This window comes from Centrocercus urophasianus, unplaced genomic scaffold, assembly GCF_019232065.1.
Source record: "Centrocercus urophasianus isolate 14NV4802_14NV808 unplaced genomic scaffold, USGS_Curo_1.0 seq_13, whole genome shotgun sequence".
Classification (NCBI taxonomy): Eukaryota; Metazoa; Chordata; class Aves; order Galliformes; family Phasianidae; genus Centrocercus; species Centrocercus urophasianus.
In genome coordinates this window covers 26,544,790-26,569,193 of record NW_024884475.1, presented here as the reverse complement: position 1 = coordinate 26,569,193, position 24,404 = coordinate 26,544,790, and the positions used below count along the sequence as shown (strand labels likewise).

The 24,404-nt window shown below is 36.4% G+C and overlaps 1 protein-coding gene across 1 annotated transcript in view; it reads right to left on the bottom strand.

Annotated features, from left to right (window-relative positions):
* Positions 1–23,884, bottom strand: part of TUSC3 (tumor suppressor candidate 3) — a 107,129-nt gene extending 83,245 nt beyond the window's left edge. The window contains exon 1 of the mRNA XM_042812293.1: positions 23,710–23,884. Within this exon, the coding sequence (XP_042668227.1) occupies positions 23,710–23,835 (126 nt within the window). The 5' untranslated portion in view covers positions 23,836–23,884. The remainder of the gene's footprint in view (positions 1–23,709) is intronic.
* Positions 23,885–24,404: the final 520 nt, after the last annotated feature.

Here is a 24,404-nt window from a genome sequence, read left to right as displayed (position 1 = left end):
CATCCCTACAGCCTAAACCACAGCTGATCACTTCCTCGGGTAATTGATTAAAATAATGTTACTAATCATTGTGTGAAATTAAGTGTGAAATCTAGCCATCCTCGAGTTGACAGTTTTGTTCTCATCTTCCTGTCCAGGTGATAGCATACAAAGTAGATCAGCAAGGAAGTTCGCAATGACATTCAAAGTGGGGCTACCAACTATGGATAGAAGATTTCATGATGAATTTGGTGATAGTATAAATGCAATTTCTAGAAGTGCTTAGTCCAGTACTTTTAGTTAGGTAAGTCATTAGACTTCTTCTGACAAACAAAGATGGCGAGATATAAAAAAAGTTACAAAAAAAAAAAAAAAATCACTGAACAGAATACTGATGGTTGCATATATGCAACTAACCTTGTTCTAACAGTAAGCACTACCTTCACACAATACTAGCACGTTCAAGTACTCCAGGAGACAGAAGAGGAGGAAAAAGAGGAGGAACGAGCAGAGCGGACAATTAATTTTGTTCCTTAAGAAAATGTGAATAGCTGCCTTTTTTTGGCGGTGGGGGGGGGGGCGGAATGACATACATTAGCTAAAAAAAATCTTGATTCCAGCTCTGAGGCCTGTGATGAAAACTCTATAATCTATAAATGAATTGATTGATTAGACATCAGTGCAGTGTGGATTTCTTCAAGTTGTGGAAAATTCAACAGCTATGACAGCAAGACTTGCATTATTCATCTGATCCAACTTTAAGATCTACAAACAACATTCAGAACGTCATCACTGTTAATTGTAGTGCTGAATACTCTGAATGAAACACTCAGCTGACATCACAAGAAACAATCCAACTGACTTTCAAATCAGAAACCCAAAAATTAAAGAGAGCAGTACATCTAGTTTGTCACTCAGCATGACAGTTATGCTTTGTTGATACAAATATGTGGCATGTGAAAAGAATATACAACATAAAGAATGAACTTCAAAAATAAAAAAGTGAAATTTTAGGTTTGAGGTTTTCATATCTTAAGAAAAGCAGCAGAATCACAATCAATCTAATCCACAAGAAGATAAAATAAGTGTAATCCCCTATTAAATTTATGAAAGTATTAAGTTAATACAATACAAAATTTGCACCTAATCTTTCACATTACCTAAGTCTCAGTTTTCAACTGCCAAACCAAAACCAAAATTTTCTGATAGACAGACGCTTTACCTAGCAGTTTCTTCTTTACACAGGTAGGCTTAGATAGCAGTCATATGGCCATCCTTTAATGTTTGGTTTTATTCAAGGACTGAATTCAAGCCTTTCTCTTCCAGGTAGCTTGCAAATATTTCCTGTAATTCTTTCTTAATTACTTCATTATTCATCTAATATACTTTTTGACACATTTATTGTAAATGGCTGTAATATCCTATCAATTGTTTCATCCATGCCAGTACTATCTGCATATTAAATAATTTGATCAGATAAGCATTTCCTCAATGGCCAGCAGGAGCAGGGAGGTGATCATCCCCCTCCACTCAGCACTGGTGAGGCTGCACCTCGAGTATTGTGTTCAGTTTTGGGCTCCTCACTACAGGAAAGATGTTGAGGTTCTGCAGCATGTCCAGAGAAGGGCAACAAAACTGGTGAGGAGCACAAGTCTTATGAGGAGCGGCTGAGGGAGCTGGGATTGTTCAGTCTGGAGAAGAGGAGGCTCAAGGGAGACCCCACTGCACTCTACAACCTCCTGAAGGGAGGTTGAGGTGAAGGGGGATTTGGCCTCTTCTCCCAGGCAATGAGCAGGACACGGAGTAATGGCCACAAGTTGTATCAGAGGAGGTTTAGATTAGACATAAGGGAGAACTTTTTCTCTCAGAGAGTGGTCAGGCACTGGAATGGCTGCCCAGAGAGGTGGTGGAGTCGCTGTCCCTGGCACCGTTCAAGAGGCGCCTGGATGATGTGCTGTGTGATATGGTTTAGTGCTAGTGGTGGCAATGGTGATGAGGAGACGGTTGGACTAGATGATCTTATATGTCGTTTCCAACCTTGTGATTCTATGATGCTATGAATGTTTATTCAGAAATCACACTCATGCTCTCCATAACAGCTTACAATTGGCATTCTCTTGCAAATGGTTACCATAACTCTAATCCTATCACCCTACAACCAATACATAGTCTAAAAATCAGCTTCTTTTGACTCTACATCTAAATTTTTGTTTAGTGTTTCACAGCTTCTCACCTGTTTTCTTTCTATATTTAAGTTCTTGGTTGTGCTTCATACATTCAACCATTCAAAATAAAATCATATTTTGTGTTTACTGTAAATTACTGTCACATTATCATCATTAGTTCAATTTTTCAAGATAGGCTGATTGTTGATGTACTTCAAAAGCAGTTACATTTTACAATGGACTGATCTTCATCATAAGTTCATTCCAAATTCAAGGGACTACCACTGAAAAAGTGAAAGTACAGCCTTGTGCTATCACACCAGCTATCCTCAACACCAGAAAACATATAATTTAAAAAAATCCCTAAGTTTTTGTATAAGTAAATCCAAAACAAAGACGCCTGTTCACGAAAGTGTATTTTTCTCTTTTGTATAGAGTTTCAGAACTGGTAGTTAGAGATTACCACACATGACAACTAATCTCTTTACCAAAATAACCATATTAAACTTTAATTTTTCCTCCATAGTTAATTCATTTCTATAAGGCAGTTGTTGTCTGCAGTCCATTCATGGTTCTCAAAGTACACAGCTGTGCACTTAACAGCTTTAGGATTAAAAAAAACCCAAAACCATAAACCAGTCACATTTGCTCTAAAATTTTATTTTCCCTAGAAACATTAGCCAGGTAGATTCAGAAACTCTCACATTTCCTTACATTTCAGAAATGCTACACACACCAGGAATCGTAGGTGCACTCAATGAGCATAAATTGATCCAACCTATTTGTATCTCTCAGGTATCGTCTTCATAATGAATTTTTTTTCATTACACACAGTGAAAATTTCATACTTTCTGCATTTTGTGACCCTCACCTCTCTGTCAGTTGTTGCTGACAACATCTCCCCCTCTCCAAGCTCAAGAAAGTCTACTACAACTCAAGAGGACCCCAACTGCGAGACCCCCCCCACGGGATGTGACGCGATAGGCCCTCTCCCTGACTATGATTGATGTGTGGCACGTGCCCTTAGGGGCGTAGATGAAGCACATAGGTTATATAAGCTAGAGTTCACGTGTAATAAAGGCCATTTTGCTGTTCATTATATTGGTGTGTGCGTGCAGTCATTTGGTCCTGGCCTGGTTTTAGGTCAGTACCGTAGGAGGCAATGCAACAGTCAGTTCACTATGCAAAGTGCTAGACAATGGAAAACATGTCCATAGATCATATACTTTCATAATAAGTTGAGAAACAAACAGAATGGAATGCTTCAGTCTTTCACCAATTCAGAAACTGCATGACATTGCAGAAGGACAGCTACTCATAGTAGGAAAGAATTCCTGCTCAAAACATATGCAACATCTGAAAAACTGGCTGCCCAACATGCCACATCAGCGATCTGTATGTCATTATATTGCACAGAAGAACAAAATTTACCTTTATCTCAACAGTACAATGAAGTCCAAATTTATTACTTAAAATATATTTAAAGACAAAAAAGTCTTTACCAAGTAAAAAGGCCAAAAAACTGCTTGATCCCACTTATTTACTTTGAGTCATAGAAAGCTGCATTCACAGTCTAAGAATATTAGTAATAAGAGGTCAAAATATCAACCCAATTATCCTGAAGGAGATGTGCTCTTCACCAGAAAAATAGACTCTCCAGCTTCTTAAATGAAGGATAATATTTCAGTACAACCCAAGTACAACTCTCCCACAAAGGAAGGCGCACAACAGCAGAATTTCCATCTGATTAGATACTCTTAATATGGGATCAGATCAATCCTCTGCACATACTGCGGATCTAGATTCTGCATAAGCTCTGTCAAGTACAGAATGCTATGCAAGATGTAGGATTGCTGAATTTATCACAGCAGAGCATTCCTCAGAGAGCTCCATTAGCGTAAAACATCAGACTCGAGAAAGACTGAGCACAAATCAGTGGAAGGGTGAGAGATTATGGGATGGAAATGGAGTAATATTTTTCCTGTTACTCTTCCCTAAGCATCTTTTTCAGATGCTGTTTGTGAAAGAACACTGGCATTGGATGAACTCAATCTGAATGATTTTAATCATTCTTATCCATATCATATTAAGATAATGGCTGATCTGATGTTAAAAAATATTGAATGCACAGGGTTTTTTTTTCTCCACTACTCAAGAGGAAAGAGAACAAAAGATTTTCTCTGATTATCACACTATGGCAAGCAGTTTGCTGCTCTCAAAAGGTATCATCTGAACCATTTTCTGTCAATAGAGCACAGTGACAGAACAAAAATCACTTCTGTGAGGTCTTCTGTGAATAGATGGATAACATGAGAGGCAAAGATTAGAGCTTAATGAGTGAGAATCATCTCTTTTATAGATTAGGGCAGAGAATGATCACAAGTCCAGAATTCAGGCCTGGCACATGTCAGAGTATTGCAATCAGTGGAGATGAGGGGGAAAAAAATAGCAAGGAAAAAACATTCAACAGATCACGTTAGGTTTGAGTGTTTCATACAGTACCCTTCCAGTTGTGCTGTTTCCTTCAACTAAAGCAAAGAAGATATCTCTTGAGCTAATCCATGCTGCCTGTTTTGAATTATCAGAAAGAAATAGAAAACAGAGACTTACGAGTGACAATGAAGATACTGAAATATTCAAAAATGAGTAATGTAATAAATTTCTTAAGACAGAAAGATAGTGGTCTCAAAGAAAGAGAATTGTGCTCACTCTCAGAACTTCATTTCATGATTAGACAAGCTAGCTGCAGCAGAGTTAATACAATATTTCATTTTATTAACCATGTGTCAAGTATTTTTAAGGCTAAAACATTCTTCAGCATCTTATGGTCAGAAATGGTAATAATCATACTTGAAGGATTTCTACTTGCTCTTACTTTGCAAAGTTCAGAGGCAACAGGAGAGCACAAGATGTTAAGTATATGTTAATCAGATTAGTATTGCTAGTAATTTCTCAAAGAAAATCTGTATCAAATCAGATAGCATCTTGAAAGCAGATTTTGACTATTTCTTTCTGGAGTGGAAGCCAAAGAATAGCTTTCTATACAATTCGATGAATTTAGAAGTAAACAGATATTCCAGTTTTAGGAAAAAATAATTCCTTAAAAGCTCAAATAAAATAATAATAAGAATCCTTCAAGTTGTCTTCACTTGAAAGGGTTAAGGACTTCGAAGGAAATATTAGGTGCACTACTCCTTGAATGCTGTAAACTGAATCTACTCTGGTCCTGACCAATAGGATATGTTTGCATACATGTCAACATTAATGTGCACATGGTATTTGATCTTAGGATATATCATACAAATAAAGAATGAAGGTATGAGAATTTCACAAATAATGAAATGAAACCCTTGTTTCCTTGGTACCCTTATCTCCAGTTACCATGATTCCAGACATGTTTCTCACCTCCACTCCAAACAAATCTAGAGACATGATACTCAGATTTTTGGAAGAAGAAAAAAATGATGTACTTTTGATGTACTTCCTCCAGTACACGTACATCAAAATCTAATTGACCCTACATTGATATTTCATTTAGCTGTCATCTTAAAGGAGCAAAATGTGACAGCTGTTTTAGAACAAGAAATAAAAGAAAAAAAAAAACATATCACAGATTAGCCTCTTTAAGCAGTACACCAGTAAGAAGAAAAATTATCAAAATTCTTGGGAAAAAAATGTTGAAAATATTGTAGAAAAATATGTGAGTGATGAAACCAAAGCCTACAAGGAAAAAAAAAAACAAACTAGAGAAATATAGAAAAATACAAAAGCAATAGCTATGATATAAAAAAAAAAAAAAAAAAAAAAAAAAAGGACAAAGGAAAAATAAAATGAAGAAAAAAAGTAGAAGCACTGGAAGTTACAGTATGAAAAAACAAAAATACTACATTCTAACATTAAGGGAAAAAAGGAAATATAAAATGCAGTAAATGGATGGCAGCAGTCTTAAATTTGACTTTGACTGAAATTTGACTTTGAAACTACACCCGTAACTTTCCCCTCAGCAGCCATAAACACTTCAAGATGAGTAGAGCAGGCATAAAATGTCCGTCAAATACATGAATATTCAATTTCTAGAGAAAAGAAAGAAGCTAAGAGAATAATAAAAATTAACAGAAGAAAGGAAACAAGTTATATGTAGTGACACACACTTCAAAAAAAAAAAAAAAAAAAAAAAAAAAAAAGAGCACTTGGAATACAGGAAGGAAATAGGGAGACCTTTCAGTTAAGAGTAAGAACAAAGTCACGTAGCAAAATAAAACTCCTTTTGTGATGACTGGAGGCTACAGCTAGTCACTCTGTATCATAAAAACTCAGAGGGTGTAGCAGACAACAAAAATTCTATCTTGAAAAACAAAAGCAAAAAAAAGTACAATGAAAGTCTACTCAGAAAGTTAGAAGTTATTTCTAGAAGTGTTAAAAAAAAACTGCAAAATCTGTCAGAAGAAAAAAAAAAATGAGGTCATAAAGGACTATATGCAATTACTCTGTTTCTTTATTTACAGGTTTTATAGACAAATATCCAAAACCAACATAGATACCAAACTGCTCCCCAGGAGAATTACACAGAAAGAGATAAGAAAAACAGAGAAAGATGGCCAGCAAAAATAGTCAGAGTAACGAAAAGATAAACACTCTTTTGATCTGAAGCCATTTAAAGTCAATGCTAGCAGCAACAGCTACTACTCGAAGACTTCATTCCCTACCATACATTTGGGAAATTATTTATTCTGTCTATATAAGGGAATTTCAGGGATAAATGACAGGTCAGGATGATTAACCAATACACGAAGACAACCACCTGCTGAGATGGTAAATTTGTTTTAAAGATCAAAATAGCATTCAGAGGATGAAGTAAACTGAATGTGGAAATGCCATTCCATAGACACATAGACACATCCAATACAGACACCTCACATTTCCCCCATCCCATTTCAATTGAGTCAGTTTAGTTACTGACAGGAGTAATCAACTCTTCTGATTATTCCTTAATTTGTCTGTTGGAACTGAGCATTCAAAAATTAAGAATATTTAATTTAATTTTAAGAATATTCAATAAGCAAGGATGGATAGCAGGTAAGAGAAAAATCACATTTAAAAACAAGCAAACACGCAGACTGTATTCTAACTTCCTTAGGATTCCTCACCACTATTACTAAATGTTGTTCTTTGCTCTCTGTTTCGTGTACTGCTATTAAAATAAAGCACATACTCCATTCCTGTAAAACAAATAGCATTATGTGGGTTACTCTTAAGCTACCTCTCTCTGGAAGACAGGATGTTACTGAGCAGTAGCTCTAATTTTTTCTAAATTAAAACATTAACACAGCTATAGCAGGAGAAAAGGGGGGGTAGGAGGGATGGGACTAAAGCAAGGGAAGGACAGCGTTACCCAAAGTGTAAAAGCAGCTGACATGAAATATAAAGGTGACACAGTAAATGGCTTATTTCCATTTTGGACCACTCTTTGTGAAAAATCTTAGGTACAATGCAGCTGACAACACCTAAAATAGCAGACATTCTAGGAGATAGACAGTAGGCTGAATCACAAGGTTATTTTCACTCTAGAAGGAAATTCTTCACATAAAACTGTAATATTTTGTGTATCATTTTTGTCATTCATTATTGAAGGGCCATTGTTTCAGGAGGATGGATAAATATCTAGTACATATATGTGCAATATGTATTATTGTCACATACAAGAGAATTAATACCATTTTGGATTAAACAATGTGGTAACTTCATAAACAGCAACTTTAGGTTTAATTATTTCATGTATCTGTTTTATGCTCTAGTATATCTTTTTGTGCAATATATGCATTTCCATTTAAAAAAGCAGTATACTTATATAGTATAGAAGAACACATTCATTTTATTTAAAAATACAGTGCAAAAGGAAAATTTAAGGATAAAAACAGATTACAATCCTTTTACTGCTGTAGTAATAACTTACACATCTTCCTAACAGTTTGTAAGACTGAAGACTTTAATCCCTTTTCCAGTTTAAACATTCACAATCCATGGGCCCAAACAGCTGAATATGAAAGAAACAAACCTCTAATCTTGGTGCACACGCTATATGAGAAGCCCTTAAAAACATTTAGAGTTTGCTCATCAATTTTATGGACAAAGGGGAGGAATTAGTTCCACTGCAGGCTCGGTTGCCTGTCCCTTTGCAAGGGCAGCTGCAAGATGAAGATGCAGTTCTCAGCCTGCAGTTAGCAGGGAAGGAGACAAATCAACAATCAATTCAATGCACAGTGGTGACTTAAAACATTATATGTATTTTGAATGTATTGTATACGTATCTAGTATCCTTGGAATTTATCCAAAAACCTAAGATAGTAAAAATGCAGAGGAAAAGGAATCAGCAACCACTCAAGATTCAATACATCAGTGAAAGAGATCACAGCATAAACTGAACATTGGGACATTCGAAAATTTTTTCATCTAATAATTTTACAGTCAGTTCAAAGAATTTTTCAGCCGACTCAATACATCTTTGAATACCAGAACATTCACAAAGGGAAGCTTTAAACAGTCTAGCACATACCTTCTAACAATATAACCCCAGAGGTGCACTTTTGTTTCACAGGGAATGCACTGAGCATGTTTGATAATTACTGCACAGTACTATGTGTAATTATTGCATGATACTAACTCAATTGTAACCCTTCTGGCCCAGGATTGCAGTAGGTACATTCCTAAATACATCAGTGAGGCACAGAAGCCTTCTCTAAGATGTCTATAACAAAGTTTACAATTAAGGACTTCTGCTGTTGTTTATGAGTGTATGTATGACTGTCTTATGATTTCTGGAGGCACAGTATACACAGCAGTTATTTGTTCTGACCAAAGACATGAGATCTAGCCCAAAGTTGAAAATAATGAAACAAGGAAAAAATATAGGCAATATGAAATTGGAAAAGAGCACACACACTTTTCTGCTCATCGTATTTCTATTCTCATAAGAATCTAGGTAAACAAAACATCCTCTTGTGAATGTAAATAAACAAGAACTACTGATATTCATTTAAATGAAATACTGATATGTAGCATTATTTCTACCTGCAGAAAAAAAAAATATATCAATAAAGTCTACACCTGCTGGGCAATTAATGAGAAGTTATTTCTGGTTTTGTATTACATCAACATTTTGAACAACACTGAGATATACTTCTTATAATATTTATATGATGAAATATAATACCACTATTAACCTCTGAGCAGGAAATTAATTACATTAAAATTAAAAATAATAAAGTAAATATAATACTTTACCCATCAACTGGAGATGAGTTTGAATGTTAATATACCATCACATTCTAAAATATCACCTGTAAATCTGGTAATGCAACTGGTAAAGCAAAGGTATGCCTCATATCAAGCATGGTTGGCTTTTAACTGATGTTGGCACATAAACAAATGGGAAATTAATTCTATGTTGATATTTATGCATATGTTATAGTTGCTGTTTTGGTGATCACTAAAATAAGTTAATAAAAGCTTTCATTTTACAGCTTTATGCTAATGTGACAGTTCTTATCTTGAAATATGCTGTAAACTCAAAATTCAGAAATTCAGAGTATCAACAAGTGAACTATCCCAAAAGCACGTGATTTAAAAAAAATAACTCTAATAATGCTCATTTATCTTGCATTCAGTTAATTCCATGCCACCAAATCATAAATCTCACTCTGTACCTTAGACAACTGGAAGTTTTGACCTTAGTTTGAACACCTGGGATCAAAAAGAGACCTAATGTCTTTTATGTTATTGAGCAACACAAGCTTTGACTAGTCTAGGCTCTTAACATAGTACTACCTTTTCCCCTCTTATTTACTACCAACAATAAAATATTTATAGTCAGGAAGCCTAGAAGCTATCCCTAGCTCTAAGAAAAAAAAGTGAGTAGAAGAGGTGGCAAATTGGTCACTTTGAAAGGCAGTATGAGACAGCATGTGAGATTTGGACAAACAATTGGTCTTCAGTCCTATATCAATTTATATTTTTAATTTTGAAAATACATACCTTCCTACTTTCTACTTTCCAAGCTTTCTTGTAGTCCATCAGATATAATGGAAAGTTGGTGGCAACAAAACAGTATTTTTGTCCTCTTTCCTCCTCATGCTTATCCAAGAAGATATCTAGATCTGATCTATGACAGATATGTAATCAAAATTCACTGGGCTTATCCTTCCATGTGAATTCTCCATTCTGGTGGATGGAGAATTCACAGTCCATACACACGGCTTTGGTCAAATCAGAGATTATCTACTATGTAGCAAAGACAGTTCCATAGAATCATGGAATGGCTTAGGCTGGAAGTGATGTTAAAGATCAGACAGTTCCAGCTCTCTTGCACTGAGCAGGGTTGTCAAGCACTAAATTAAGCTGCCCAGGATCCACCCAAACTGGCCTTGAATGCCTCCAGGGAGGGGGCAACCTGTTCCAGTAAGGGCCTTAAATAGCATGCAAACAATGCTATAAAAACAAAGAACTATGGCTAGAGTATGGGTAGGAATAAAAATACATAAATATAAGCATTTCCATCAATAAATTTTCAAAGCAGTGTAAAAGATTCTGATATTGACAAAGTTTAATTCCTGCACATTATTATTTTCTACTTCAAACAGATGCACAGAGAAAAATAATGTTTGTTGCAACTGAACTCCAACACAGCTATAACTGAGATGTAAGGAAGTTCTCAGATCAAAAAATTTAATACAGTCATCTGTAATTTCAGTTTTAAATGCATTAAACTTACCCACAGGAAAGGCTACCTCAGAAGGCAAGTAGCAGAAAAACGTGCAATTCTGGCTTGCTAAATATATTCAGTGAAAGGTCTGAAGTGGCAGCAAGGGGAAAAAAATAAGCTCAGAACCAGATAACATCTTGTAGCATTTGCTTGCAGTAATTTCATATCCAACCAGGAGCAAGAAGGTTGAAGACCTTCAATCAAATTTGAAAACTGTTGCCAGAAAAAGGACTTTCTGAGAAGGGCTTTTCCCTAAGTTCTTGTTTGTATTTATGAAAAAAAGACAAGACCAATCTACATTAATTTAATGCAAGTACCTGTGTCAGTAATGGGAAGCCCAAAATCTTCAGGGAGATAAAACAGAACATTTGTCACAAGTCTCTTTCTGTTAAAAGAATTCCGGAATATAACTAACAACCTACCAGTGTGTCATTGGCATGCTGCACATTGTTTTTAGAGAAGTTCAAAACCTCCCACCATTTTTAACTTCAAGTACACATTTCCTCATGACTGTTATACAGAAGTGATGACAAAAATCACTTTTTCTTTGGGCTGCTGTTTTAAGTATTTCTAAGCAACTATTATACCATGTACATAGTATTACACATTGACTAATAGAGCAGACAACAATCTGGATGTATCATTCTTCCATATGATTCCTTAAAAAGGTAACTTCTAGCATGGCCCAAATGGAATGTTCTTGATAAAAGTGACAACAATTATGACAACAATGCATGAGGATAAAAGATCTTCAGGTTTTTCTTTTCACATCTGCTACCATACAGAAGCTGGATTTCTTTGATCATGTGCTTCTCTAAATATATAGCAAAAGTCCATCAAATATACAATTTCCCATGCTTGCAGCAATTTCATAACATGCAGACTTTACAGAAACTTTAAGAAGTTAGGATTCAGGTTCTGACTATTGATTTTTCCTTCCCACCTTCCACTGTACAGAAAGCAAACCCTTTCCTGTTGGTGAAATCTTCCATTAAGAGATAAAACAAGCAATTAAACAATGTTAGTGATAGTAGGCAATAAAGTTTTAAGAGCATCACCATTAACTGAATGCAAGCTCTACTTATAAAAATCAAGTGATTTGTATATTGTATCCATTGCCTGTGTTAATGCATACTTCAGAGTAGCATACCTCCTAATATTTTTTCAAACTAATTTCAATCATGACTAACGCTTTCACTGTGAGAAAGATCACCCACCCCTACTTATGCTATCTCAGTGTCATTTTATTACTAATAGTTACCCACATATTCTTTGCTGACTCTGACATTTAATCACCTTAATTTTTTTCTACTATGTCATCCTTTCATTGGTCAGTTTATTGTCAGGGTTTCTTTGCAGTTTCTATCTCATGGGAGGAAGAAAACCCACAAAAACACAACAGAATTACTGAAGTTAACATTCTTTTTTTCTGTGCTTATTACCTCAACATTTTCTAATAGTAATACCTTTTTACAAAAGTTTCCTTCTTCCTGTCAGTCATCTGGATGAAGTTCTTGCATACCTGCAGTTACCCATATATCAACGTAGAGTAGTATTAAGCATACCTTGAGCAGAATTTCCTCTCTAAATACCACCTTTACTGGTAACTAATTCTTTACAAGACAAGAGACATAGCATGGTGCTAAAATTAATGGGCAGCCTCTGGTCAAGAGGAAATATCTCCTGAGATGGATAAAACTCTCAATCACTTCAACACAAAATAATTATTTCGTAGTTTCAGATCTATGTCTGGACAGTTTAAGGACAGATCACAGATACCAAAGTGTAATTAGATATAAGAAGTGCAATTAATAAGACTAAAGAAGCTTGTTTGCTGTTGAATGCTGAATCAAAACTGTTTAAAGTGATTAGCATGCTTTTATGTAAAACCTTTAAATGTGCTCAGTAACAGTAGCAATAGCATATATGTCATGAAGTCTTAACATACCTTCTGAAAAGAATTTCTGAAATTTTAACTGAAATATAATTACTAAAGTTCTATATATTTTTTGTTCTTTATGATCAAAACCAGTTGAAAGGGTCTCACAGACTATAAGCTCATTTTTAAATATTTTTGCTAACTCTGTAGATTCAAGATTAAGTGTAGAAACTTGAGTAAAAACGTGTTTCCTCAAACATTTTTACTATCAAACAGTTCATTAAATTTAGGAAAATTTCTATTATGGCTTCTTGGGAGAAGTACAGACTTTAAATTACTTTGAAAACAAAGCTGCTGTATCAGCTAATGAACTTGTAATTTCCCCTCTCAGCCAAGTGAACACGAGTTTTGCATCAGAGCACAATGCATTGTGTTGCTAAAAAAAATAATGTTGCCATAACTGAATAGCTTCAGCTAGACTTTTGAGGTATTTAAGGTACATGCCAAGAGACTAACATATTAACACAGTTCTAATTATGTTACTTGAACACATTGGGATGAGAAAAATGTAACTAAGGATTAAAGTTCTACTTTCTACAAAACCACACTTAACCTGAGCATATAATACATACTCAGACTTCAGATCTCTCCAGTTCACATCGCTCGAGAATCTTCTAAAATGAACATGACTGATAGAAATATCATTCCAATGATAGATGCATGGAACTGCCTTCTCTCCTGCCACTGATGGTACTAAAGGTTGCTAAAACTCCAATAAAAATATCTCAACTAGAAGCTTCAAGTGGGATGAATTCAGGTCCCATGCATTTTACTGCAGCCCTATTACTAATATGTTTTATAAACCATTCTTCACTAAAATAATTTTGTCCCTCCCATCTTGTATTTCAGTAAGAGTCAAATTTCAACATATCTGACTATCTATAAACTAAATCAAACACCACTAACTTTGTGCTATACTTTTACACATACTGGGCTAGTGAGAGTAATGTGACACTTTGATTAAGTCACACTGAAGCAGTTAACTTAGGGTACTGTGATGTACAGCAACCAGGGAGTGAGACCAGAGATAGCAATTCCAGGTTTGAAAAAACTTCTCCTGGCTATGCTGGGTACTTACAACCCAAATGCTGTAAGTAAATAAACAAGCCTAGAATAGTGAAAGGAAAGTAATGATTAGAGCACCTTTACACTTCTTGTTCATTTCAGGGACTTCTATTTTAATTCAGGGACTGGCACTTGGGGTACTGGATATAGCACACTCCACGTCTCCTCCCTTCAGCCACCTGCACTGATAACAGCTGTTACAACTGAGAAAGTGATGGCAGCTTGGATGGAGAAAGTCAGTATGCAGGGCTTATACTGAAGAACTCACTATTCAGAAGCAACCTTGACATCTTTCACTGCCTTCTGTCTGTTCCCCAACTAAGAAGTCTGGTGGGCAGCACTCATCTACAGACAGTGGACAAGTAAACTTACTTGAACAGAATGCATTACAATATTTTACATTAAATAGTTATTGGATTAAGTGTATAAACAGTTCTGGGAACTCTACAACTCTCTCTCCTCATCATCATTCAGCCACAAAATTATTTTCCCTCTTGTTCCTCTCTGACTCAGCAAATGCTTCAACCTTCTCTGAAGCTCTGTGCCTGCACAAGAGGATAGTTGTAGTAATGTATACATTTGTATTAGCAAGTAGTGCAAATCCAAAAAGATCTGAAAAAAAAAACCAAAAAACTTACGTCTTCAGTCCTAATATTCAAATGCTCTATGTTTTGAGTACTTTACTTTGAACTAATTCTCAACCAAGGACCGACCGTAAACTAGCAGCTAGAGTGCAGTATGTGCATTTCATGTTAATATCAATATAAGAATCCAGTTCACACACTCAGAGACCATTTTAACAAGAAAACAGTGCCTCATAGATGGACAACAACTGATTCACTTTACTCTTTTTTGATGACAGATCACCTTAAGTGACAGTAACATACAGTATAGACAGTATGACAGATCACCTTAAGAGGACCCAAGCATTCAGAACAGCAGACTGCCAAGCATTTATCCTGTGAAGCAGGATAACTGTTTGATTTCTGGGAAATGGTGTCACTATTTCAATTTCCCAGACATGCTGTAAGCACAAGGCTACTATTTGAAGGGACAAGACGTCATGTTCCACTGACAAATTAAATCCCATCATTGAACATTACACAAGTTCACAGCAAACAATGACAGAACATCAAGTTTTCATGCATAGAACAGGCTAAAATGCAAGCTACCGAATTAGATGAGAATTGTCCTCTGTATGTATAAAAGCAGAATTTCATATGCCTATTACTTTTAAGACAAATTTAGTTAACAATCTGCAGAACCAATATGCAGTTATGCAAGACCATTTTAGATGAAGATTTTGGACTCTAAAAGCTACATTCTCCATGAATTCTGGTTTAAGTGCTTTCATACCTTGTAGGATCAAGGTTTAGACTTACAGCAAGACAAAAACTCAATTGTCAATGCAAAGGTAAATGCTATTCTGTGTAGGGCAGGGCAAGCCACTATATATGTGTTTTCTATCCTGCCTGATTTATCCAGCTTAGACAAAATGACCAGAAAAATGAAAAAGCCTACCATGCATTTTAAGTGGAAAATGATCAGCACTGCCTAAAGCCAAAGAAGCAAAGAGGAAATGAAAAGGAATGATAGCATCTGGAGCTTCTCCACCGGATATTAATAATGTTTTATCTTAGTTTCTAAACAAATTGCCCACTAAAGAAGTTAGTGCATTGCTATCAATAAGCAGAGATATGAAGAAAACTTATAAATACAGGCAACAGCTGCTATCCACATCTAGCCTAGAAGAGAAAATGTCTCACAACAAAAGAAAAATATTTACCATAGTAACTTCAGTATTTAATGAGCAACTCCCATCCAGCTGGACAGCTTAAAACTTCTGCCTCATCTTTTGCATTGAGATACGCTAAGTAAGTGAACCCATCTGCTGTGGATAAAATAAAAGGTGTAACTATCCCAAATTTTCATCTTGGATTAGTTTTCCAAGGACTGCTACCTCCTTGAAACTTCAACAGAATTCCTGCCATCCACTTCCCACTTATGTTGGAAGCTTTCATAGAAATAAGGCATGGAGTTAAAAGATGAAACACTTTCCACTGGAAAATATTAAAGCTGAACCATCATATGGTTTTCAGAACACAAATAACAACTGAACTATACAGCAAAAATAAGAAAGAATTCAAACAACTTAGCAGTACCATTTCTACCTTCTAGAAGATTTTAAAAAGTTTAAAGAACCCACACATCTGATCATAGCATTTGATCAATGATCTTGGCTTTCTTTAGCTGGAGCATTTAAGCCTGCTAAACATTTGTTAAGGCAAGGTCACATTGCAGTTCCTTATAGCATACTGCTTGAGCAGTTTCCTACATCAAGCTACTAAATTAAATCAGCTGGATTTCATGGGAATCACTGCTAAACTGTAACAGACGGACACATCTAGACAGAATGAACAAAATATTTATGCTGGATCAAAATAGCGTTTTATTAGGTGATTAAAACTTGTCTTTTCAAAAGTGCATGCATCTTACTACGTACTTTCTAATATATTTATGTATTATTACATAATACATAATTCTAATATATTTATGTACTATTACCTGATCAGGTCATACACTGAGCAAGCTGCACTTCAGCACAAGGTAAGTTAAAAGAATCTATGACTTGCTGAGTGAACTTGAAGAAGAAATCTGCCTACTAATGATGTTTTACATGCCACTAACAGCAATTCCATTTAAAGCACATGACTGGAAGCTGATAATCTTATCAACTTCAGTCATCCATCATCAAAAAGATTGATCTGTTGGACTGTTTTTTGCAATATTCAATGGCTAGACTAATAGATAGGCTGAAGTGTCCTCACAACCTAATGGCAGCATAAGTGGTTGATGAAAACCTAAAGCATTTTTTAGAAATGAGGTCAGAAAGGTAATTACATAAAAGCAAATACAAATCTCTAACTCTTCATAGCTTTATATTGAATGAAGAATTCTCAGTGTTCCCTAGGCCTCTGAACACATTCCACATTTTTCCAGATTTTGCACTGAGATTATGACTATAGTCCCACATTAGTAAGATAGACAAATGAGGCAGCAAATGCATTACCCTTCCTAGGCACCTGATCTTTGGCATAATCTGAAGAAAAAAAAAAAAAAAGGAAAAAAAAAAAAAAAAAAAAAAACAACTCGAAATCTACTGAAAGGAGCCAAAGAAGTTTTACTTTAAAAAGCTTCCTGAAACCAAAACCCATTTACTGCCGTGTGAATTCATGCACCCTTACAAATTCTTGGCTTGGCCAAGTGAGGAGGTACAAATTCAGTACTATCTTCTACCTGAAAGCATTTCAGTCTCACATCTCAGAAGAAATCCATATCATATATACAATCAGTAGTAATACTTGACCATCCTACACAATCTAAACAGAAGCCAGAAAAGATACCACCTGAAACATAATTACATCACTGTCTGAAAGGAGAAAAAAAAAGCCACAATATTCTAATGTAGTGATAACATCCACATTTTACTTTTTTATCGTTTGTTTTTTTTTAAGGACTATGTACATAGTCCTTATTGAGGAGTTGGTATACAGTCATAACCCCTATTTCCTACTCCCATAGCTTAAGTTCACTCAACACTTTATGTAATACATCACCTATGTAAGCAAAAGATATCAAATTCAGAACAGCACAGGAGAGAGCACAGTCTTAGAACTGACTTCAGCATTCAAGCTCTAGAAAAAGATAAGATTTCAGGAACATTCTTCTGCTTTTCATTTCTTATTCCCTAGTTCAACAGCACTGATTATACAGCGATGTTGAGTGAAGGTACTGCCCTCTGATGAGATGTACTACTCCTCCTTTTACTAAGTTCCTCTTCAATTGCCTCACCTATTTGCAGTTTGAATTTCTCTCTTTTGAGAGATGTTTAAACACATGCTGATATAGTGATTTCATTTCTTCACTTTATCTACATTACATCTTCCACATTATCTGGAAAAAATATATATCACCTCTTTCAGTTAAAATAGATTTCTACTTGTATTCTTTATATCTCTAGATAACCTTGATGAAGCAGAGTATCAAAAGGAGCCATATTTAAAAGCAACCTGTCTGCTCAGTTTTATTATTTCATACATTAATCTCCCATGCAGACTTCCTAGCTATAACTTTTACAGAATGACAAAGATTCACAGAAAACAGGTTTAAAAGTAAAAATGACTTCATATTTTTAGTGTATCAGTACCCCAGTAAATTTACTAACCTTGGATTCAATCCAGTTTAGATTTCATTCCAGTTTACTACTAAAAGTAGAGGAAAGTGATATGGAGTTGGTGCTAAGAAAAAATAATCAAAATATGTTAAGTAACAATTTGGACCACTGTACTCAGCAATAAAAGTAAAACATCAACAGTTATCAAGAAAAGTGTGAGAGACAGTGAATAATATATAACTCTTACACTTAAGTAGAATTACCATATTATTCAGAAAAAAAAAAAAAAAAAAAAAGAAAGCAGTAATTAATTATTCTAAACAAATATGTGCTTAGAGGACAATGCAGTTCTGAATTAAAGGCTTGACTTTAGATTATGAATGTTTCTCTGCCACTAACAGAACCTAAAATGGAAAACATGAAAGCTTGAATGTTTAAACAAAACCTGATAATATGCAGTATAAAGGGAATTAGCTAGTAAATTAGCATAACAACCAACAATTATTTAATGCCATGAAAACAGGCTAAGCATCAAAGGTCTTCATAAAACAATTAAGTTCATAAATATTAACCTTAAATCTTACAGGCTTTTACACTACATTGTCTTTTCTTCTGCTTTACGTGATTAAAAAAAAAAAAAAAAAAAAAAAAACCCACCACAAGCAGAGAAGAAAATAGGCTTCATCTTCAAAACAGTGAATGTTACAGCCTACAACCTTCAAGAATTTTAAGCTCAGACTTTCAATCCACAAAGGCAATGCACAATTCTAATTATCACTTATGATGTTGATATACAAGTGTTTTATGCAATACACTCAAACTTAACTAAGGTTAATGTCTGGTACATATGAAATTCAAGAATAAGTTGCTTAGGATTTCAAAGAAAAAAGCAAGAAAGAGTAATGGAATGGCATAATTAGGTTAACAACTCCAACTGCAGATGTGGAAGATGAATAACTGAGGGCATTCCAAAGTATTAGATGTGATAATCAGGTAAAAACAAAATCTTACCAATAAATACTATTAGAAGGGAAAAAAGTCTTTCCAAAGAAATGGCAAAATTTGCTGCTGTTTCCCAGAATGCAAGGGACATGTTCATGTTTTCTATGCTATTACAACATTGCATCTGAAATGCAGCTTGGAGGATCATTACAGAAATACCTTTCAATTTATTGCATAGTAATAGCATATTACAGATTTTTTTTAAAATTTAATAAATTTGATATACATAACAAATATTAAAGTAAGTACAATATCTAAGAATATTATAATCTAACAGCATTAGATGAAAAAACACCACTTTTTATTATGCCCGCTTTCAGATCTATTAGATAGAAGATACCATATAAAGTTGGGTTTTTTTAAGTTCTGATCACTAGCTCAGCCAAAAAATGCAACCTTCAAAACACTTTTAGAAAATAAACCTGAAGATCCACAATAACAACACAGTATTATAACATTATACCCACAATAAGTAATAAAAGACAAATCAAACAAGCATTCTTTACCCCTCTAACTATACCGATTTTACCAGAGCACTTAGAACCCAAGCAGATACTGTTTGTATTTTCCATGTGGTTACAAAGGATACACTGTATAATTGATTACAGAGAAGAACAGGGGAAAAGATCAATTAAACCACTGTTGTGTCTTATGACACCAAGGATGCCAAATGGAGACATCTGGGCAGAAAAAAGTTTCAGTAATCCAATTAAAAAACACTGTCAGGCTGTTGCTGTAAGTATTCCTTATTTCACTTATCGTATGCCATCACAAGAGACATTAAGTTTCTCTACACACACATTTGTTAAAATAAGAACTGCAAGCTAATTTTGTGAAGTTTCTCCAAAACCTCAGTTAATTAGGCACAGTAAGACGTATCAAGGTTTTGACTGCTTGAGAAGATCAGCAGAAAATACAGAATTCTTGCAATCACATCCCTCCCTTTCTCTTCCTCCTATCTCCCTCTTTTTTTTTTTTTTTTTTAAGGACAGAGTTCAGAAAAAAACACAATTGCGTTCAAAAATTTTTACATTTTGAGGTGTGACTTATAGCTGTTACTTCACTTCAAAACCAGGACAGTGACTTGAAAGCTTTAAGTATTGATTGAAAAAGCCTCCTCTCACCATACTGCAACAAAAGAGAAAATGGGAAATTACCCAAAAGAATATAAAGCTTCCACTTTAAATACATCTTTAGAATTACTTCAAGCTGAATCTACAGTTAAGACTGCATTTCCCTTCAAAAATTCAACCCTATCCACATCTTGATTTTCAATAAAGCTTTTAAAGAGGAGCCCATACTTCATGTAAGTACCAAACATTTGCCTGCATGCTGTTTCAAAAGCAAAGACATGCAGTGCTCCACAGTCCAGAGAGGAAACACAACATTTTAATGATTAAAAGATCAAAAAGTCTTTATATTCAAGCTGAATGTTAAACAAAATTTCAAGGGAGAAAGAGAGTAAAGGGTTTTAATTATCACTACTTCATTAAAGGTATCAGAGATCCCGAGAGATAATGATCCTTTATACTACATACGCCATTGAGTGTGTTCAACACTCCTACTTTATAGAATCGCAAGGTTGGAAATGATCTGCAAGAGCATCTAGTCCAACCCTCCTTCCATTGCCACTGCTACCACAAGCCTCTAAACCATTGTCTTGTAGCTCCTCATCCAGGCGCCTCTTGAACGCTGCCAGGCACAGCAACTCCACCACTTCTCTGGGCAGCCATTCCAGCACCTGACCACTCCCTGAGAGAAAAAGTTCTTCCTTATGTCTAATCTAAACCTCCTCTGGTACAACTTGTGGCCATTTCCTCGGGTCCTGTTTGTTGCCTGGGAGAAGAAGCCAAACTTCTCTTCATCACAACCTCCTTTCAGGAAGTTGCAAAGTGCAGTGAGGTCTCCCCTGATCCTCCTCTTCTCCAGACTAAACAATCCCAGCTCCCTCAGCTGCTCCTCATAAGACTTGTGCTAGACCCCTCACCAGTTCCATTGCCCTTCTCTGGACACGTTCCAGGGCCTCAATGTCTTTTTTGTCATGAGGGGCCCAAAACTGAACACAATACTCAAGACTATTCTTCTAATATTTACTTCTTTCTTTTTTTCTCCACTGGCTTTGCTACATGTTTGCCATGTTCTTGTGGGTTTTTTTTTTTGTTTGTTTTGTTTTGTTTTTTTCTTTAATTTAAATAGGCAACCAGAACATCTCTCAGCAGGAAAGAAGTCTACAGGCAATGGTAACAGCAACAGGAGATGGAAGAATAAGTTCCCATTTTGAAGCAACGGTGAGCAAATGGAAGCAAAGGCAGCAGCACACTGCTGCAAACTGGGCAGGCCCTAGCTCTGTCCAGGGTGGTTTTTGCTGCATTTATGACCACCATCAGAAATTAAACAGAGAGGATTGTTTAGAAAAAAAGACTGCAATGTTTTCTACTTATTTCCTCAGTGGCAAAAGCTGTCCAGGGTGAAAGAGCAGAAGAGAAAAGTGAAGAGCAGGATAAAGGGAAGAAACAGGAACATTTATATGTTTATATAACCATGCTACTGTTCCAGAAATGTAACTTCAACGGCGGCACTCAGCTACTTATGAAATAATTAAAAACCATTCTCTGACAGTTCTTCATACTTCTGCAAATATAATCAAATTTACTGTGGAACTCAGCAGCCTTCTGTGATATGCCACAACGAAGAGTTTCTGAAGTTATCAGAGTATTTTGCTGTATGTGACAGTGTATTTCAGTGACTTAAGAACTGACATATTTTCCACCTTGAACAGTTATAACACAGTATTGCACAATCAATACAGGGAATTTGAGACACAAAGTCATGCCGGTTTTCACTAGTTTCCTCTATGTTTTTTTTTTCTGCTAGCAATAAGTTCTTCAAAACACATGTAACAACTCAGTTCTCTCCTTTCTGCAGTCATTATTTCCATCTTCCACACTCAAACAGCTGATCCAGATACCAGCAACAATTCACACCTTATGCACTATTTTCTATACAGTTGACAATTGAAAAAAAAAAAAAAAAAAAAATCATTGTCTTCACTAAAGATCCTTTTAGTTCCATTAACTTCCCTCAAGAAGGTTCACTTTGCAAAAATTCACTGTACCTTCAACCACTTTTCCAACTGCCATAAAAGCTACGGCAATCTGGTCAGTCTTTATATGAATAAACAGGTTCACTTTACTCTTGATTTCTATCATCTCTGCTTTCTGCCACTACTAGAGTTGTAAACAGGAACTTTCTCTATCACAAGGTTATATGCTCTTTTCTTCTTTTTTCCCCCACCAAAAATAGTCTGCAGAGGTGATTTCCAAGCTGCTTACTCTGAGAAAGTTGAAGTTTCATATTAAGTATACAGATGCTTTTCAGAGGACAACCACCATCATGAACCGTACTAGCATAGTGGCTGAGTAAGAGGTATGTTTCAATCCTGTTACACAATACAGCTCTGCAGTAAAACCGGTAAACTTTGTAGACAGCCATTTTAATTTACCATTATTTACTGTCAAGAAAGGATTTCATTTAAAAAGAAATAAAGATTATTTCAGCTATCTTGGTAGCACAGCTGCCACTCTACATGAAAGTGTCAACAAAAGTTGCTAAGCCAGTACATCACAGCTAAAGGGAATCGATAGTGATAAACATTAAACACATTTTATTAAATGAAAAAGGTAAAGATTTGAAAAAATACATTAATTATAAGAGAGAGCAATACATTACTGTCTATGCTTCCCAGTTGCACAAAATTGTCCTGCAAACAAAAAAAAGAAAAAGAGAGAAAAAACAACAGGGGGAATGCATAGATTTCAGGTGTTCATTTTCTACACTGATGCCCAAATGACTTATGTGGACAGGCACTATGTAACCTGGTAGGACCACAAAGTCAGACTATCATTTTAATGGTGAAACTGGGATTTTACAGACTACATTATTTCCTGAAAGATGTGAACCTTAATACTTTATGTACTTTAAAAAAAAAAAAAAAAAAAAAAGAAATCAAAGCCATCCAATATTTGTTGCTATTCTGCCTGCACAGAGCTCAGTGAGATGCCTTGGTAGCAGCACAGCCTGGCACCCAGGTGGGCAGAACCTCACCTGGAAATGGGGGCAAGCTGATGCAGTAAGCATTTGCACTAGCATTAAAACCTGGAAAATGGTAAATATTTACACATTTCTTTTCGGCTGAAGACAGACATTCTGTTGGATGTCTAAGCAAAGCCACCCTTTCCTCCACGGCTCACACTCAGATGCCCCGGGCCGGCAACCAACGTGTACACCAGCACACCACACGACCGTTTCGATCGCTTCGGCATTACTTATTAGCCGGGGGCACTCAGGTGGCATCGCAACACACGGTTTAATTTCTTCCTGCTGCGGCTCAGCCCCCCGGTGCGCCCGTGTCAGCGCAGGGACGGCCGCGCAGCCGGCCATGTTCGGGGGGGCGGGGGCCAGCCGCTGCCCGACGCGCTGCAGGCGGCCCCTGGGGCGCCCGGGGAGAGCAGAGCCACGAGGCAGGGGAACGGAGACCCTCGCCGGGGCACCGCCGCGGGGAGGAGGAACGGCGGGGCAGCCCTGACCCCTCAGCCGGGCGCGACGGCGAAAGAAGCAAAGGTTCTACCTCCTTCTTTTTCTGGCCTCCCCCGAGCTGGCCGCAGAGAAAGAGGAGGAGCAGCAGCAAGAGGAGGAGACAGTTCCCGGCCGACAGGTGCAGCAGCCGCCGCAGGACACCGCTACCCGACGCCATGTTCTCCCCTCCCGCTAGCCGCTGGCCTCCGCAGGAGAGCACCTGCGGCCACGCTGCCCACCTTCTTCCGTGGATTGGATGCGGAACGCAGCCAATCGCAGCGCCCAGCGCTGCGGAGGCTCTTGGGAACTGTAGTCCTCACCAGCAGCGCCGCGTGCCGGTGAGCAGCTTTACCCGCTGGCCAAAATTCCCCATCCCCAAAACAGCTGGCCACCATGGCAGCTGCCAGAGCGCTGAGTGCAATCATGAGTTGAGACTACATTAAAAAAATAGGAAACCGAAGACCCTAATTTTCCATGTTTATATGCATACGCATTTCACTATTCACACAGAAAGTCATCTTTGCAGAAAATAATATTCATGTAATACACCAATAAAATTATCTTTTATTTTCTTCTCAGAGCATTAACCATGCAGCTTTTTTTTTTTTTTTTTTTTTCTATACACTATGCAAATCACTGATTGCATTTCTTTCCATGGAACACACACCACAGTGGGCCAGCTAGGTAATATTAAATTAATGAGCACCTACCTTTTTTTTTTCTTTTTTTTCAGATTCCAGGTGTTCA